Consider the following 18,486-nt stretch of genomic DNA (forward strand, 5'->3'; position numbering starts at 1 on the left):
CGGCCCGGATCCAGCCCGCGGGCCGTAGTTTGCCCACGGCTGCGGGCCTAGTACCTGGAAGAATGCTGGGGGAAAGGTTGAATGATAATGGCAACATTGCACTAGTGCCTGGGAGGGGAGAGTGTGTACCCGGATCATTACATTGAAGATGGAAAGGGCAATAGAAAGGAGATGGAAGGACTTTAAAAGTGGACTTCATCACTCTCACACTATTTCAATCAGAAGAATCAACTTTTCATCTTGTTTAATGACAGGTGTCACTCCTGTGACATTGCTAATTTTCCTTTTAAGGCCATTTCTTCCAGAAGTTAAGAATTCTACAAATATGAAGACATGAGAAATAGAATAAAATTAATTTTTTGAGCAGGGTCCAAACCTATCAAATTAAAATGACTTAAGAGACAACATGCAGATTTTTATTTTCAGTGTATAATTTTAAAAATCTCTAGTTAAAGCAAAATAAATACTACTGAAAGGTCAGAATAGGGGTGGCATGGAGGTCTAGGGGAATTTATCTGAGTCCCTAGTTTTTGCCAGGGTTACTTGGGCATATCATTATGGTTGAATTATATATATATATATATATATATATAATTTTGGCTATTATAAAAGGAAACAAACTTATAAATACAAATTTAGAGACTCACTTGTCACAAAGTAGATTTCTAAGTAATTTTCTCCTATTCTTTACTGTGAAGACATAATAATCTATTCAAAATAAACCTTAAACAAAACAAATATGTATAAATCATATTACTTCAGTACTCTCTATATAGCATGGCACATACAGAAAAATTCAGTTGCCTCTGGATAACCGAGAGGATCCACTAGTTAATCTAGGTAGAGCAAAGTGTGTCTTCATATATTTTGAGTAGAAGCTAATTATATCTTAATTTTACAGATCACTAAAATGAAGCTATAGAAATATATGACAAAATATGACAGCACACCAAAATGAAACCACCTCTATTGAGGTTTCAGACTTTCTCCTGAATTGTTTTGTCAGGTCAACCAGTTGGCAGCACTGGCTGTCCCTGCCCCTCAGCCTCCTCTTCCTCCTGGCCATGGCGGCCAATGGTATTCTACTAATCACCATCTGGCTAGAGATATCTCTGCACGAACCCATGTACTACCTGCTCAGCCTGCTCTCACTACTGGACATTGTGCTCTGCCTTACTGTCATCCCCAAGGTCCTGGCCATCTTCTGGTTTGACCTCAAGCCCATCAGCTTCTCTGCTTGCTTCCTTCAGATGTTCATCATGAATTGCTTCCTTGCCATGGAGTCCTGCACATTCATGGTCATGGCCTATGACCGCTATGTAGCCATCTGCCACCCTCTACGATACCCATCCATCATCACTGATCAATTTGTAGCTAAGGCTGCCATTTTTATTTTGGTCAGAAATGTCCTTCTTACAGTGCCCATACCCATTCTCTCCGTCCAACTCCATTATTGTGGGAGAACTGTCATCGAGAACTGCATCTGTGCCAATATGTCAGTCTCCAGGCTCTCCTGTGATGACATCACCATCAATCGTCTCTACCAATTTGCTGGAGGCTGGACTCTGCTAGGATCAGACCTCATCCTCATCTTCCTCTCCTACACTTTCATACTGCGAGCTGTGCTGAGACTCAAGGCAGTGGGTGCCATGACCAAGGCCCTAAGCACATGTGGTTCTCACTTCATCCTTATCCTCTTCTTCAGTACCATCCTTCTTGTCTTTGTCCTCACTCATGTGGCTAAGAAGAAGGTCTCCCCTGATGTTCCAATCTTGCTCAATGTCCTTCATCATGTCATCCCTGCAGCCCTCAACCCTATTGTTTATGGAGTGCGAACCCAGGAGATAAAGCAAGGAATCCAGAGGTTACTGAAGAAAGGATGGTAATAAGGACAACTAGATCTCTGAATTCTTAAAACAGAATGACTTAAAAATCAGGTAATGGGAACTTGGGTTGAAACTCATAGCTCAGAGACATGAGTTCAAGGAGAAAAGTAAAGAGCAGATTTTTGTGATGATCTTTTGTTCTCTCATACTGCCAGCATTATTGAAATCAACACTCATATATGATTCTAAAAAAAGGAGAAAAGTGATTTTAATTCTGAAACAATTTCTTGACTCGTTCCCTTCCCTTTAAACTCCAATGCTTCCCCCTGTTATTTCTGTAACTTAAAATTTCTTCTAATCTTTATGATCCTGTTTAGTCTAAAATGTGAGAATTCAGGAGGATGAATCCTATAGTTCAGAAATAAACCCCACTTAATATTGTATTTACTATTTCTGTACATGTAATTAAATAACTATAGATGGAAATGTTCATGCCTGTAACTTATTATTAACCTAGTTGCATAATACTGTTGTGAAAAGACCACAGTATTTTATTTTTAAATATTTATTGTTGAAAGTATTACATAGGTTCTCTTCCCCTCCCTCCCATAAACCTCTTCCAGCCCGCTTCTATCCTCCTCCTACCCCAGACCCTCACCACCCTATTGTCTCTATCCATGGGTCATGCATATATTCATACAAGTTCATTGGCTGATTTCTTCCCACCCATCTTTCCCTGCCTTCCCTCTGAGGTTTAAGTCTCTTCTTGCTTCTATTTTTGATCATCAGTTTATTTGGTTCATTAAATTCCACATATGAGTGAGATCATGTGATACTTATATTTCTCTGACTTGCTTATTTTTCTCAGCATAATACTCTGCAGAAGACCACAGTATTTTAAATGTCAGTACCAAATAATGAAAAGTCCATAAATAGGACTCTTTTACTTTTCTCCAACAAGGCCAATAACTTTTTTCTCCTTATTCTTAATCAAGCAAAGCCTGTGTCTATACTCTCAAAAGGGTATAGCTCTTGAAAGAATTGCTCACATGTGGAGAAATGAGATTTACTGGGTGTAGGAGAAGGAATTACCATGTAAAGTCTGTTTCTCAATGCCTTCACACCATTGTCTGTGTTTTAAATCTCCTCTTCAGGATTCATGATGACTCAGTTTGTGATGTGCATGTAGAGCTCTGCCTTGGTGTACTAATATGGCACAGTATCAGAAGATATTCCAGCAACGACACTGAAATATACTAGGGCATGTTATTAATTAAAGAAAGACTTTCAAGCAACTACTCCAATACAGGAACTTTGTTAGAGCACCAGGGTATGAATGCAAAGAAAAAATTTCAATCATTGAGGAACTCATATGCTGTTTAGATAGCATATAAAGCAATCTATGAAGGAATGTTGAAGGAATGTTTTCTTCTACATAGAAGAAAGTATAAAGAAGTATAAAGGGAGTGACTTGAAAAAAAGAAAAGGCATGAGTTGGTGAGTTAGAAGTTCTACAGTCTAGGCCTTGCACAGCCACAAATAAGATGCAAGACAGGGAGCAAATCAGCAGCCTCACTGAGTTTCAGAGTCCTCATCTGTTACATGAAGACAGTGAACTAGTTATTTTAAAACATATTTCTAGTTCTAAGGTCTATATTACCATGTTCTGTCTCAAGACAGCCATCACTCACACTGATTCTCTTTTTTCATACTTCTTCCCTTTTTTTAAACATAATTTTTATTTCTTAGTTACAGTTCACATACAATATTATATTAGTTGCAGGTGTACAATATAGGGATTGGCATTTATATAACTTACAGCATGATCACACCAATAAATCTAGTACCCATGTGACATCATACATAATTATTATAATATGATTGACTGTACTTTACAGTCAATCCCTGTCACTATTTTGTAATTACCAATTTGTACTTCTGAATCCCTTCCCCTTTTTCACCCATCCCTCAAACCACCTGCCTCCCATCTGGCAACCATCAAAACGTTCTCTGTATCTATGAGCTTGTTTCTGTTTTGTTTGTTTATTTTGTTTTGTTTTTTATTTTTAAATGTATTTTAGAGAGAGAGGAAAGGATAAGGAAAGAGAGTGAGAAAGGTCAATGTGAGAGAGAAATATCTGTTGGTTGCCTCCCATTTGTGCCCTGACCAAAAATTGAACTGTGATCTTTCAGTGAATGGGATATTGCTCAAATCAACTGAGCAACACTGGCCAGTGCATGTTTACTTTTTTTTTTTTTTAGATTCCACATATAAGTGAAATCATATGGTATTTGTCTTTCTATGTCTGACTTATTTCACATAGCATAATGCCCTCTAGGTCTATTCATGTTGCTGCCAATGGCAATATTTCATTATTTTCTATGGCTGAGTCATATTCCTTGTATATATGCATCACTTCTTTATCCATTCATCTATTGATGGACACTAATGTTGCTTCCACATCTCGGCTATCCTATCTAATAAAAGAGAAACATGCAAATTGACCATAACCCCAACACCCTTCCCATTGGCTAATCAGCAGGATATGCAAATTAACTGCCAACCAAGATGGTGGCCGGCAGCCACGCAGCTGAAGCAAACAGGAGGCTTGCTTGCTCCAGTGACGGAGGAAGCCAAGGTTCCCCGTCTGCTGCAGCCCAGCTCTGAGCTGCACTCTAAGCAACTATGTTGCAATTATAGAAGCTAAACAAGCTCCAGAAACTTGCTTTCAGCCAGCTTCGGCCTCAGAGCTTAGAGCTGCTGTGATGGCAACAGAGTTTCAATTATAGAAGCCAAACAGACCCAGAAACCTGCTTTCAGCCCTCAGAGCTGGAGCCAGCTCTCAGCTCCAGTGACAGCTATAGAAGTTAAATAAATCCCATAATAAAAGAAAAAAGAAAAAAAGGAGAGGCTGGGAGCTTAAGTTGCCCTCCAGCCTGAAAGTGACTCTCAGACCCTCACCCAGACTGGCCAGGCACCCCAGTGGGGACCCCCACCCTGAAGGGGGTTTGACCAGCTGCAAACAGCCTTCAGCCTGTCATCCAGGCTGGCCAGACACCCAAGCGGGACCCCCACCCTGGTCCGGGACACTTTCAGGGCAAACCACTTAGCCCCCCCACCCCCCCATGCACCAGGCCTCTATCCTATACTACAGGCAGGGTGGGACAGCACGAGCTGCCATCCGGGCCCCATGTGCAGCCCTGGGAAGCGGGGCATAAGCCCCGCTCCCAGCCGGGACCCCTGTGTGCCACCTGAGCCCCCACCTGGGACCCCCGTGCCACCTAAGCCCTGCACTGCTAAGCCCCGTCCCCCAGCTGGGACCCTATCACTATTGGAGAGCAAGAAAGTGCCGCTGGGCCCTGGGTCGCTGTGGTGATCCAGCCATCAGTAAGTAGAAAAGTGCGGCCTGTAGGCAGCCCCCAGCTGCGCCTGATCTGGGAGCAGGAAAGCAAGCCTGGCCTGCGGGCAGCCCCAAGCTGGGCCTGAAACGGGAGCAGGAAAGCCTGGCCTGTGGACAGCCCCCAGATGGGCCTGCTCCTTGGTTGCCATGGGGATCCGGGAGCAGGAGAGCAAGCCCGGCCTGTGGGCAGCTCCAAGCTGGGCCTGCTCCCCAGTTGCCATGGAGACCTGGGAGCGGGAAAGCCCGGCCTGTGGGCAGCCAACAGCTGGGCCTGCTCCCCGGTCACCATGGCGATCCGGGAGCAGAAAAGCCCAGCTTGCAAGCGGCACCCCCATCCTGGCCATAGCTCAAGGGAGAGTACAACATGCAGTGGAGGCCAGGAGCCTGAGAGATCAACACAGAGGGGCTACTGCTCCAAGCCTCCATGGCGTGGCTGGGGGCAGGCCCCCAGCAGACACACACACACACACACACACACACACAGACACACACGGGACGCCTGTTCCGAGCCTCTGCTGCCAGACTGTGGCCATCAGTAGGACATCCACTCTTGGGCTCCCGGACTGTGAGAGGGGCAGGCTGGGCTGAGGGAACCCCACCCCCCCAGTGCACGAATTTTGTGCACCGGTCCTCTAGTCTACACTAATAAAAGAGAAACATGCAAATTGGTGTCACTCCACTACGCCCACCAGCCAATTGGATGAGTATGCAAATTAACCCAACAAAGATGGCGGTTAATTTGCATATGCAGGTGCGGACCGAAGACTGAAGGCTCTGGGTGGACTGAAGACTGAAGACTGAAGTCTGAAGGCTCTGGCTGGAGTGAAGACTGAAGACTGAAGACTGAAGAGCCTTGCTGGGGCCGCAGCAGAGAAGCCAAGCATCACTGCAGCGGGACCAAAGACCTGGGTCCCTGGTGCAGGAGGAAAACCGGTGTCGGCAGCCAGGGGAAGGAAGGTCTATTGCACAAATCTCTTCGTGCAATGGGCCTCTAGTTGTAAATAATGCTGTAGTGAACATGTGGATGCATATGTCCTTTCAAATTAGTGTTTTGGATTAATTCCTAGAAGTGGAATTGCTGGCTGAGTCCTTCTTTGTCTCTTGTTTTAAGTCTGTTTTGTCTGGTATAAGTATTGCTACCACAGCTTTGTTTGTTTTGTTTCCATCTTCATGAAATGCCTTTTCCATCCCTTTACTTTTGATATGTGTCTGAGCTATACTTTTTCCCTTTAAACACGGGTGTAGATACTTCCCACATTGTCTCATAATGGTGAATCTAAATGGGAAATTTGAACACTGTGTCAAGGTTAACTTCCAAATACTATAATTTATAATTTTGTTCACAGGCCAAAATCCAAGCATGTTTGGAAGATAATTTATACATTCACATCATGTATAGATCCCAGCCCATGTATAGATTCACCTGCCCAGGTATGTTTCCTCCTTGGTCCAATAGCCAAGAGGCTCCAATAGACAAAGCATTTCCCTCTGAAAAAACTAAGTTATGCTATTTGAGTCTTCATTTTGTCTTTAGGATTGACAAGATGACTCAAACATTCACATGTTTCTGAGGATTATTGATGTGGGAAATATCAATTCCATTCAGGGAAAGTCTTGTTACACCCCAAATTATGGGTTCCTGCCTTCTGACCCCAAAAAGAAAATGTGTCAAAGTCTACTATCAGTACAGTTCCCAAAGTCGAGGCCATTTAACTTGAGTTAAAATATTAAATAAACCACTGATCTGTTTAAGGTACAGTGTTCTATGCTTTGTCAATTTCTTTAATCCTCCATCCAGTAATGAAAATAAATCAATCTTGAACTTTATCTGATGGTCTTTATTTATATAAACGTTGGACTCCTATTCTTAGCTGCTTGAAAATGAAAACGCATTTACATCATCCTAACAATGAACAGTAATTTCAAGTACTATTATGTTCAAATTCCATTTATACAATACATTCTCTGTGATACAGACCAGTATAGCCAAGTAAAATCTCACTCTTGCAAACCATACTATTTCAGAAGAAGTTCTTAATTCAACATATTTCTAATTAAATATCAATGAGAAGGATTCTCAAAATAAACATATAATATACTTCTAAAGCAAATTTAATCAACTGCTACTGTAAAAAATATAATTCTTGCAACTTCTAAATGGTATTTACCAGCATCTTTTGATCAATGCTCTAAAAATTATGAAGCTTAATATTGATTCACATCAACTTATCTCAAAACAAACACAGATTTTTAAAAAAATAAAATGGCAGAATGAAACATATGAAATGACTTTGCAGAGCTGAGGAATTTATAACAAGATTTTTTTTTACTAAAAGAGAATTTTGAATTTTGAATTTTTTTGTATTATTAAAATATCTGCATTGTTTGTCTACTAATTTTTAAAATGTGGGAACAGAAATTCTGGCTCACTTATAGAGTTTTATGCCCTATTTCTATGTGAAAAACACAATAAAGAACAACAGTGGCTGTATTTCACTCACAACATATTATATAAATTAATATTCTTCTCAGATATTGATGAAAAACTCAGGAAATGGATAGGAAAAGCAAGTCATCCCTTGCCGGTGACTCAATTGATTGCAGCATTGTCCCATACACTAAAAGATTTTGGGTTCAATTCCCAGTCAGGGCTTATATGGGAGGCAACCAGTGGATGTTTCTCTCTCACACTGATGTTTCTTTCTCTCTCTCTCAAATCAATAAAAACATATTCTTGGGTGAGATTAAAAAATGAAAAAGAAAAAGCAAGTTAACTGTTTTAAAATGTTTAATAAATGATCACAATAATAAATGAAATCTCTCTGATTTGTGTCTGCTTAACCACAAAGAGAAAAGGAAACCAGAGAATTAGGGTGAATTCTGAGTTCTTTGCATGAAAACAATAAGAATGCAGAATATAAAATATTTGAAAACAGGGTTAAAAGATTAGAATCTCAAAGGTCTTGTTGATTAGCTTTATGCATGTCAAAGACTTGTCTCCTATCACTGTTAAGTGCATCAGAAAGATATCTTAGAGGACATTCCAACCAACTCTGGAGATTGACCTAAGAATATATTTCAGTATGGTCACAGATGTGGCAGTGGCCGTGCACACTAAACTTAAGGAACCATTTTTTTTTTGGACCAATACATCTAATATATATTCAACACCTGATATGTGCCAGATATGTCAGGATCTAGGAACTGAGGATAAGATCATGAACAAAAAAGACAAGCTGCTTGCAATCCAGGTACCTTTTAAGGTGAATTCGATTTAAGGGAAATGTAATTATTAAATAGGTAAATGAATAAATAAAAAAAGAAAAAGAGATGGCATAATGTGTTTGAGAGATCTGAAATAGCAGAAGAAAGTCATTCTGGGTGCAAATTTGGGAACGTACATTCAATAGAGGTAATTTTTGAATTGAAATGTTAGTGCTGAGAAGTTAATCATTTGAACATACAGAGTAAGACTTTCCAACCAGATGGAGCAATAAGTACAGAGGCCCAAGTCAAGAACAAACAGAAGCCCAAGAAGTAATGGACATTCCTGTAGTGGGTGGTTAACAGCCATGGGGAGACAAAGACAGAGGTCCAGGGCTGTGGCAAAGAGATGACTATCATCCTAGAACTAGCAGAGACATGGAGGCTAATGTAGGATAATAGAATGAGAACGCAGGTCAGAACCAAAGCAGGGACTAAATCCTACAAACTAGAGACCTACAAAAGAAGAGGCTGGCGTTTTAAGGCCAGACCCTATCATCATAATGTTACTAGAGAGGGAATGATACAGCACAGAGATGTTATATTTTGGGTTTCATTGGAATAATGCTCAATACTAAAGCATTCTCTTCAAATATTACTTGATTGAATAATTGCATCTGCATTACTCCTAGGCTGGATGCCACAGGAGGCAGATCTGAGCAAATGGGCAGTGAATATTGCTGGGATAGCTGTAAATAAAGGAGAGCTAAAACAATTACCTTTCTTGATATACTTTACCAGGGATTTAAAGATCTGGGATAGAGCAGGGTGGGGTGAGGCAAATTCAGCCTGGTCCTTTAGGGATTTTAAGTTTTCTTTCTATTAACTAAATATTTGGTAACACCATAGTGTATTCACATCCTTACTTTTTATTGAAGTACAATTGACATGTAAAATTATTTTAGTTTCAGGTGTATAACATAATGATTAGATAATTGTATATGTTGTCAAATATTCACCACAATAAGACTGGTTAAATCCATCATCACATATGGTTACAATTGTTTTTCTTATGATGAGAACTTTTAAGATCTATGTTCTTAACAACTATGATATATGTAATACAGTATCATGCTGTGCATTACATCCCCATGTCTAATTTTTTTAAAATTCAAAGTTAGTATCTTTTGACCCCCTTTCCTATTTTGCCCACCTCCTACCCCTGCCTCTGGCAACCATCCTTGTAATCTGTTCTCTGTATCTGTGAGCTCATGTTTTGTTTTGTTTTGCTTTGGGTTTTAGATTCCACATGTAAGTGAGATCATACAGTGTTTGTCTTTCCCTGACTTAATTTACCTAACAAAATGCCTACAAGGTCCATCAGTATTGTTGCAAGTGGCAAGATTTTCTTCTTTTATATGGCTGAAGCATATCCCATTGGGGCAGTGAGGGTAAATATTGTAATAGTGGTTGAGAAAGGTTTAAGTTCAAGATGAGGGTAGCAGCATGGATATCATATTGTTTCTTATGGAATTCAGATGAAACCATCACTAATATATGCCCCAAATTCCATAATCCCTGATCTTTGACTCTCACCTCTCAATAGTGGTACTTCAGTAGCTTGATAATTCCTTGCTTGATCTCCTGGGTTCGCACTCCATAAACAATGGGGTTCAGGGCTGGTGGAATAAGGTGATGCAAGACATTGAGAAGAATGGGTACCTCTGAGGGCACCTTCTTTCCTGCCTTGTTTGTGAAGATGAATACCAGCAGCAATGTATAGAAGAATAGTATAAGAATGAGGTGGGAACCACAAGTACTCAAGGCCTTGGTGGCTGCACCTCCTGACTGCAGACGCATCACAGCCCTCAGGATGAAGCAGTAGGATAGTAAGATGAGTACCAGATCAGAACCCAGTAGGCACCAAACACTCACAAACTGGTAGAGTTTATTTAGGTAAATATCCCCACAGGAAAGCTTTGCCACAGAGATGTTGGCACAGATGCAGTTCTCCACCACATTGCTGGCACAGTAGTTGAGCCTGGCAGCCAGAACAGGTGTGGGCAGTGTGGCCAGAAAATTTCGCAAGACAATGAAAATGGCTGCATTAATGATAAACTGTTCAGTGATGAGGGATGGGTAGCGAAGTGGGTGGCAGATAGCTACATAGCGGTCATAGGCCATGACTAGAAAGGTGGAGGACTCCATGGGAAGGAATGTATTCATGATGAACATCTGCAGGAAGCAGCCAGCAAAGCTGATGGGCTTCAGGTTGAACCAGAAGATGAGCAGGACCTGCCAGAATCATCATTCTCAAAAACTGTGCATCCATTCCCACCCTGAGGTACCTAACATGGAAAACACTCAGATGGCTTCAACCTTCCATATCCCCAAGCCACAGCCCCATAATCCCCGCTGGGACAGTATCCTGTTTTCAAGTACCCTCTTTGTGCATCCAAATCTCATCTCCAGAGCTTGATTTACAACCATTTCCCTTTATCTATAGAGCATGATTTTTATTTAAAAATGTTTATTTATAGCCTGTCTTCTCTTGATCTTTATAGTTTTTACCCAAACTCCAGCTGACACATCTGCCCATCTAAATGTATCACAAGACATTACGCCCAGTAATCCAATATTTATATTTAAAGACTCCAACCTCTACATATTCATAAGAACCCTTTTCCAACTACGTTTCCTATATCAGTAAATGACATATGCATACATCCAGTCACATCTTAGAAAGTAAATTCTAGAGGCCTTGGATGTAAAGGTGGGGTCATTCACAGTCAAGGAGAATCACCCTGGAAGTAAAAAGAAGGGCAGAAGTTGGAAAAATCACTGATTCAGACATTGAGAGAGGACCTGTTATTTGGGAAAGAGTAAAGCCTTAGAAAAACAGGGACTTGGAGAATGAGAGGTGGCATATCTTAGCTCAGATAGACCAAATGTAATGGTGCAGGCTGTTCATTGAGTATTTTTATTCAGGTGTAAGCAGATTTATAGCAGGAAATAACAAACAAACCAAGAAAGAGGATTGGCTGCCTGAGAGTGAATTCAGGGAGGCACTGACCTTGGGGATGACTGTGAGACAGAGGATGACATCCAGCAGGGAGAGGATGGCAAGCAGGTAGTACATGGGCTCATGTAGAGATGCCTCCTGCCAGATGGCAAGTAATAACACAAAATTGGCACCTAGTGCCAAAACCAGGAGGGGAGCCAGGGCTACAGACAGCCAATGCTGTGTGTCCTGCATTCCCGGTAGGCACATCATCAGGAATTCAGTCACCTGGGTTCCTGTGCTGTTGAGAGATGATACCATGACTGGCAGGTGGACCTGGAACTGGCTGAAAGAAAAGACACATGAATTCAGGGTTTGACTGTTTCATTAAAAACCTCTTATCTTATCTATTTGCCTCCATTCTAGGCTGTAAAGTTTATTCACAATTTTATTGGCATAAAATCTCTCTACAATGTAAACTGTATCACATCACTCCATATTAAACAATCTTCTTAGTACTCATAACTTTATGAATAAAGAATAACTCCCTTCAAGTATGTTCCTACCTCACCCACATAGACTCAGGCTCCTATTAAACATACTTTGCTTGGTCTCATCTTTGTGCTTTTGTATATGTCATATGTTTCTTATAGGATCAACTCTCTTGCCCTCAGATAACTAACTTCTGCTTGTCCTATTCTACCTGTACCAAGAATTACACCTCTTACAATTTTTAAAATTATTATTCTTTTTTACATACATAGATGCCTCTTCTCTCCATTGTTTCTCTGATCATGCTGCTATCAAATATTGATAAAAGTTTCCTATACTCATTGGTGTTTCCTAATTGTTTTGTAAAAAGTCTGTGCTCCATCTGCCAGCAATAGAATCTTATATTTATATTATAGCACAGAGGAAAACACAATGCACCTGGAGACATAATAGGCACTCCATAAGTATAGTTCAGATACATGGGCTGACAGATTTTTGAAAGTATCATGATGCCCTTGACTAATTTAATCTAGCATCTCCATATCTTGCTCTACTATAAACCTTCAGCATTCTTGCTTAACACTCAGTAAAAAGCTGAACAAAGCAGAATCAAAGAAAAAATAATTTAGTGATGAAAAAAATGTAACCTTGTGATAGAACAATAAATACAAAAAATACCTATGCAGTCTCTGTATTTGTATATGTATTCAGTAAGTAACCACCTAAGAAAATAAAACCTCCTCTGCAATTGCCTGGAAAAGGAGGAAAAATCAGGAAGTGAGGGATTGAGGACAAGGGGAGAACTGAAGGAATCCTTAAACATGCCTCAGGATACGATGCTACACAGACGGCAGCTTTAGTTCTCTTTGAGTATCTCCTTAACCATCCAGGATCCTGCTGGTGAAGAAGTTGCCAGGTTCTGCTGTGCTCTCCCCTGAAGCAGAGGGAAGGTCATCTCTCACAGATGGATGTTTTGGACATCTGGCAGGGGCACCCCTGGACACACAAAAAATGTCCTAATCAAGGTTTAGAGTTACTTTATTTTTTTTCTTAAATATATGGTATGGTATTCTCACCATGACTTTCTTTTATCTAGACCACTAGTTTCTTTTATCTAGACTCAAATGTGAGTATGCATCAAATCACCTGGATTTCTTGTTGAAACACAGATTGCTGAACACAACCCCCAGTTACCAATTTTGTACATACATCTGAGGGGGAAGCCCAAAATGTTGTCCTTCTAACAAATTCCCAGTAATGGTGATATTGCCTTTCCAGGAATAATACTTTGAGAATGACAGAGCTACACCCAACCGTGACAACTGAACCTAACCACTGATTTAAATTGATTCTAATTCAAGGCTGCTGCCACATTTTAGCAGCTCTGGCCACAGTTCTGCTCAGATTCAGACATCCAACTGGTTCTTCTCCCATGATCTGTAGTTATTTCAGCACAGTCTGGCCTCTCTAGTGTTCCAATTTAAAAGTGATCTTCCTTACATGGACTCTCTGGGAAGTTTGTAGGTTTCTTTTTTGTAGTTTTATCTCTCCGACTGGATCCATAGTTCTTAACCACCTCTCCTAGGAAGACCAAAGCTCATTACGGTCAAGGACAAGGTTTGATTCATTTTTCTTTGTGACAGTTGGCACAAATCCAGACACTAACAATATATCTCTATTGCTCAAAGTAGGAATACTTGCTGGTCAAGTGTTCTGCTGGAGACAGACTAGAGCTTAACTACTGTGAGCTCAGCTGCCCGTGCTCTAATGGGCTCATGCTTTTTTTATGTCAGTGATTTTCAAGGTCTTTACAAACTCATATATGAAGGTGCAATAACATTTTCTAAAATAAACAAAGAATTAAGTAGAAGACCAAACTTACAGTCTCACTTACGATTCACTTTCCACTGTACTATTCCCAAAAGCCTTACCGAGAAAGTGCTCCAAGTAGCAGTTTGATCATTCAACTGCTTCCAGGCAATGTGTGACTCCTCAACTTCTCACTGGCCTTCTATTGTGGCTTTAGCAACTGGACAACTTTATGAAGATGCTGATTCTATAAAAGCCACTCTCCTGTGGTTAAAAACATGAAGAATTGGTTTGGGAATCCTGCTCCCAGGAGCTGTGGCCTCCCTTCAGGCACATACACATTTCCAATGTAAAAGGAGAGATTTCTGCATCTAAACTAAGGTGAAGTGAAAGAGAGTTGATCAGCTTATAGTTTCTCTTCAGATGTCTGAGAGTTATGTAAACAGATATATTATGTGTTATAGCAAAGAATATCACTCAGGGACTTGGAGGATGTATCTAAGAGATCCTTTAAGAAGACAAAGGTCATTATACTTATGGGATGACCCCAACTTGCATGTTAGCTGCATTCTAGAAATGTATTTAAAATAAGCACTTTATGATGATTGGACATCATTCTTCTTTAATGAGAAAACTAGAGCTAGATTGGTGAGTCAAAAGTTACACATCTAACCAGTGGCCAAATAGGTATACCTGGGATTTCAATAAAAGTCTTTGTTATCTCATTCCAATATAAGCAATCTTAGGTTCTATAATATATAAAATTGCTTTGAACTGTGACTTGTAAAATACTTCTTGTAAGGTGCTTTGGGGTATACAATATATTAACAACTTGATCCTTTCCTTAAAAAGTTTTCAGGGGAAATAAGAAACAAGTTACACACATATGAATTATTCACTTTTATTAAATAAAAACTACAATATATAAATTATTGTATTCACAACTCTTAAGTATATTAAGTTAACAAGATGAATGAAACTCCTCCACATACTCAGAGGAATTTATAAACCAGTATCAGAAAGAGATTTATACATAGTTCCATATAGTCAGATTCATTCCATTGGGGTGAACAAGGGAAGGAATTTTGGAGTAGGTAGAGTTTAAATTGAGGCTTGTAGAATGAACATAGTTTGTCAAATAAAGTTGTTGTTGTTGGTTTTTTTTATGTGGAAAAAGATACTTCTGCATAGACTTTAAGAAAAAATCTTGGAGCACATAATCTAAAAATAATGAGCTAGGACTAACTGAAATATGGGTGAATAGAAGAGGGTTTAAGAAGAGTGTTTTGTATTTTAGTTAGGATCAGTTTTTAGAGTTGTAAAACAGAGAAGAGAGAGTAGAGAAAAGCTAATACTTTTATAAAGGACAATGCCATAAAAATGATGTTATAAGCCCCCCCCCCCCCCCAAGAATGGCTAACTTTATCATAGATGAGCTACATTTGAGGACATTTTCAAATGATTCTCATATATGAAGTTCTCAGTATTCAAAAAAGAGCCTAGTTAACAATGTAAATTAATCTCAAGAAATATTGGATCAGTATCTGAGTCGCCACCATTTTCAGGGCATGGTCAGAAAGGGAAAAGCAAAGAGTAAAACAGACATATCCTTATTCAAATAACTCACTAATCCAAAGGTCTGGATGCCATAAGAAACTATGTTGGCATCAGCACAGAATATAATGATTGACACAACAGGAATGAAAATAGGCTAAGTCAATTTAAGTACATCTAAGATAAGCAGGAGAGAGTGTGGATGGATCATGCCTAAAATCTGATGGAAAATTCAGGTAGGATCATATGAATTCAGAAGTTGATAAAGCACATCTGAAACAAAAAAACCTCTCACTTAAAACACACACACACACAATTGAGTGATCCTAAAATTTATTTAAACATTTTTTAAAAAAGAAAAGAATAACAGGAAATTTATGCTACAGAGAAGTGTCATTGGATAAATACTAGTATATAAATAGGATCTGACAGGGCTAGAGGAGGCAATGGATGGTGCATGGCATTCACTCAACTATAAGAATCCAAGTTCTGGAGTGAACTTTCTATATGTTCACGAGAGATCCATCCATGGTACAAAACCAATTTGATCTCTATATCAGATCTTAAGTAGAATCAAGGGATCTAATACATATCTAAATATTAAGTAATTGAGGAGATTGAGAGGCATTGAAAGTGATTAGACTACCATTTATTATTTATTTAAAAAAAACAATAGCACTCTAATTAAGCTCCTGTGATTATGGCTTGACAAGTCCCTTTCACATAAGTGAGGCCAGGAGAAACTTCTAGGTAACTCCAGAATGCAAAAACAGTCAGTGAAATAGAAAACAGGAGTCAAAATATGGATATCTCCAGGATCAAGTGAAACATTAGAGAAAGAAAAATCCATACTTATTTCTGTAGTAATCATTTACATTTTCTATGCATCATGAAAATTATTCCCCATTATCAGTTTCTGTTTCCAAGGTCAAATCTCACTTATGTTCTTACAGCTTCCTCAGAATTTTCTGGATTCCCTGCTTGATCTCCTTGGTTCTCACGCCATAAACAATGGGGTTCAGAGCTGGGGGGATCAGGTGGTGCAGGATGTTGAGCAGGATGGGGACATCTGGGGGGATTCTCTTCTTGGCCAGGTTAGTGATGACCAGAACCAGCAGGACTGTGCTGAAGAACAGGATGAGGATGAAGTGGGAACCACATGTGCTCAGGGCCTTGGCCGCAGCACCCTCAGCCTTGATTCTTAGGACAGCTCTCAGGATGAAGGAGTAGGAGAGAACAATAAGGATGAGGTCAGAACCTAGTAAAGTCCAGCCTGCCACAAACTGGTAGAGCCGGTTGAAGGTGATGTCATCACAGGAGAGTTTGGACACAGATAGGTTAGTGCAGATGCAATTCTTGATGATGTTCTCTGCACAGTATCTGAGTCTGGAAGAAAGGATTGGGATAGGCATGGTAAGAATGCCATTCCGGGCCACAACAAATACGGCAGCCCTTGCCACAAATTGGTCAGTGATGATGGATGGGTACCGTAGTGGGTGGCAGATGGCCACATAGCGGTCATAGGCCATGACCATGAATGTGCAGGACTCCATGGTCAAGAAACTATTCATGATGAACATCTGGAGGAAGCAGGCAGAGAAACTAATAGATTTGTTGTCAAACCAGAACATGGCCAGGACTTTGGGGATGACGGTGAGGCAAAGCACCATGTCCAACAGAGAGAGGAGGCTGAGCAAGTAGTACATGGGCTCATGCAGAGAGGCCTCCAGCCGGATGGTGATCAGGAGGGTGGTGTTGGCCCCCATGGCCAAAAGGAAGAGGAGGCTGAGGGGCAGAGACAGCCAGTGCTGCCAACTCTGGTAGTTAGGGAAGCAGATGAGGAGGAATTCGGAGACTGGAGCAGTGGAGTAGTTGCTGGGCAATGCCATGTAAAATATTCTGATTACAACTGACACTTTAGAAAACCTTGAAGGGTAAGACATAATAAATACCCATGGAAAAAGAATTAATATTCCAAAGAACCATTGAAAAATAATCATAGTCAAGTGTCTGGTACTATCTAAGTCCTCAGTAAATATAAACCAATTAATTTTGTTAAAAATCCTGTAAGTAGAATGATAGTAGGATGATTGTATTTCTTATCTGACTGGTGAAATAGCTATTTATACCCCTTTTCACTCTTAATAGTTTCTGAACTTGATTGATAAATTACATGATCATCCTTTTTATAAGACAATTCCATTGCTATTCCAATTTTGTAGATGAAGAATCAAAGGCAATAAAAGTCATTTCACTAAAATCACAGTAGTGAAGCCGTGTCATGGGACCATGAAGTCTGAATTACAACTCTTGTTACCTTTTCTGTCTCTATAAACAAAATCCCTTATGCAGAGCAGAAAAGCCATTGCCCCAAAGATATGTCTGCCCCTGTTTTTTCTCCAAGAGAGGACATCATAGGCAAAGGAGAAATCAAGCCTTAGTTCATCACCAGAAAATATCTGAAGGCTTCATTAGAGTTAGGACTATCATTTTACAGGACCATAGAGAAGACATTAAAAAGTTTCCTAATATTCTAAGCAAGTAGTCAAGATAAGAAAAAAAAATTTCAAAAGTCATCAATTTTGGTCCAACAGGACTATTCCAAGAGTAAGGGATAAGAGCGTCTTTCTGTCTTCATCTGATTCCATCATGGATTCTCTCTCAGTCAGTCACAATCCTAACTTGACTAAATAGGATCTCATGGGTTCAAGGCCTAGAATATCATAAGTGGTTATGAACAAAATCAAGACACTTATGAGATAACCTTTATATGGTTGCCATGAGAAGCCTATCTGATAACACTGGTTGACATACCCCATAACACAATTTGTTTTTAATGCTCTGAGACAGTCCAATCTTAACCAGTTTTTGTCAACAATAGCAGTGTTTCCAATGAATCAGCTTCTCTTTATTTTCTGGGAAAGTGAGAGCCTTATAGTTAAGAAGTAATTGTGAATATTTGAAGATTTGGAAGTTAGAAAAAACAAATTTGCTGTTCTGTTTTGCCTAAGATATTATCACTTTCCATATAATCTTTAGCAGCACTTTCAATAGAAATACAGTGTGAGCCACATACAAAACTTCAATTTCCATTAGACATTTAAAACATTAAATGGAAACATGCAAATTAATTTTAATAACATATGTTGTTTTACTGAGTACATCCAAAATATTATCACTTTACCATGTAATCAATGTA

General features: G+C 39.8%; 3 protein-coding genes across 3 annotated transcripts; 1 reads left to right on the plus strand and 2 right to left on the minus strand.

Annotated features, from left to right (window-relative positions):
- Window positions 1–938: 938 nt before the first annotated feature.
- OR56A3 (olfactory receptor family 56 subfamily A member 3) lies at window positions 939–1,886 on the plus strand (the record flags this gene model as incomplete). Its single annotated transcript, XM_081098239.1, has 1 exon — window positions 939–1,886. One exon carries the CDS (start codon window positions 939–941, stop codon window positions 1,884–1,886), a length of 948 nt encoding a protein of 315 aa, XP_080954365.1.
- Window positions 1,887–10,030: 8,144 nt separating this feature from the next.
- LOC308525440 (olfactory receptor 56A4-like) lies at window positions 10,031–11,753 on the minus strand (the record flags this gene model as incomplete). The annotated part of the gene is made up of 2 exons (XM_081100261.1): window positions 10,031–10,726; window positions 11,505–11,753. The coding sequence occupies 2 exons, from the start codon at window positions 11,751–11,753 to the stop codon at window positions 10,031–10,033; spliced, it is 945 nt and encodes a 314-aa protein (XP_080956387.1).
- A 4,481-nt stretch (window positions 11,754–16,234) lies between these two features.
- Window positions 16,235–17,182, minus strand: LOC308524154 (olfactory receptor 56A4; the record flags this gene model as incomplete). The annotated part of the gene is made up of 1 exon (XM_081098303.1): window positions 16,235–17,182. The coding sequence occupies exon 1, from the start codon at window positions 17,174–17,176 to the stop codon at window positions 16,235–16,237; it is 942 nt and encodes a 313-aa protein (XP_080954429.1). The 5' UTR covers window positions 17,177–17,182.
- Window positions 17,183–18,486: the final 1,304 nt, after the last annotated feature.

Source organism: Myotis nattereri, assembly GCF_964212035.1.
Source record: "Myotis nattereri genome assembly, chromosome: 9".
Taxonomy (NCBI): domain Eukaryota; kingdom Metazoa; phylum Chordata; class Mammalia; order Chiroptera; family Vespertilionidae; genus Myotis; species Myotis nattereri.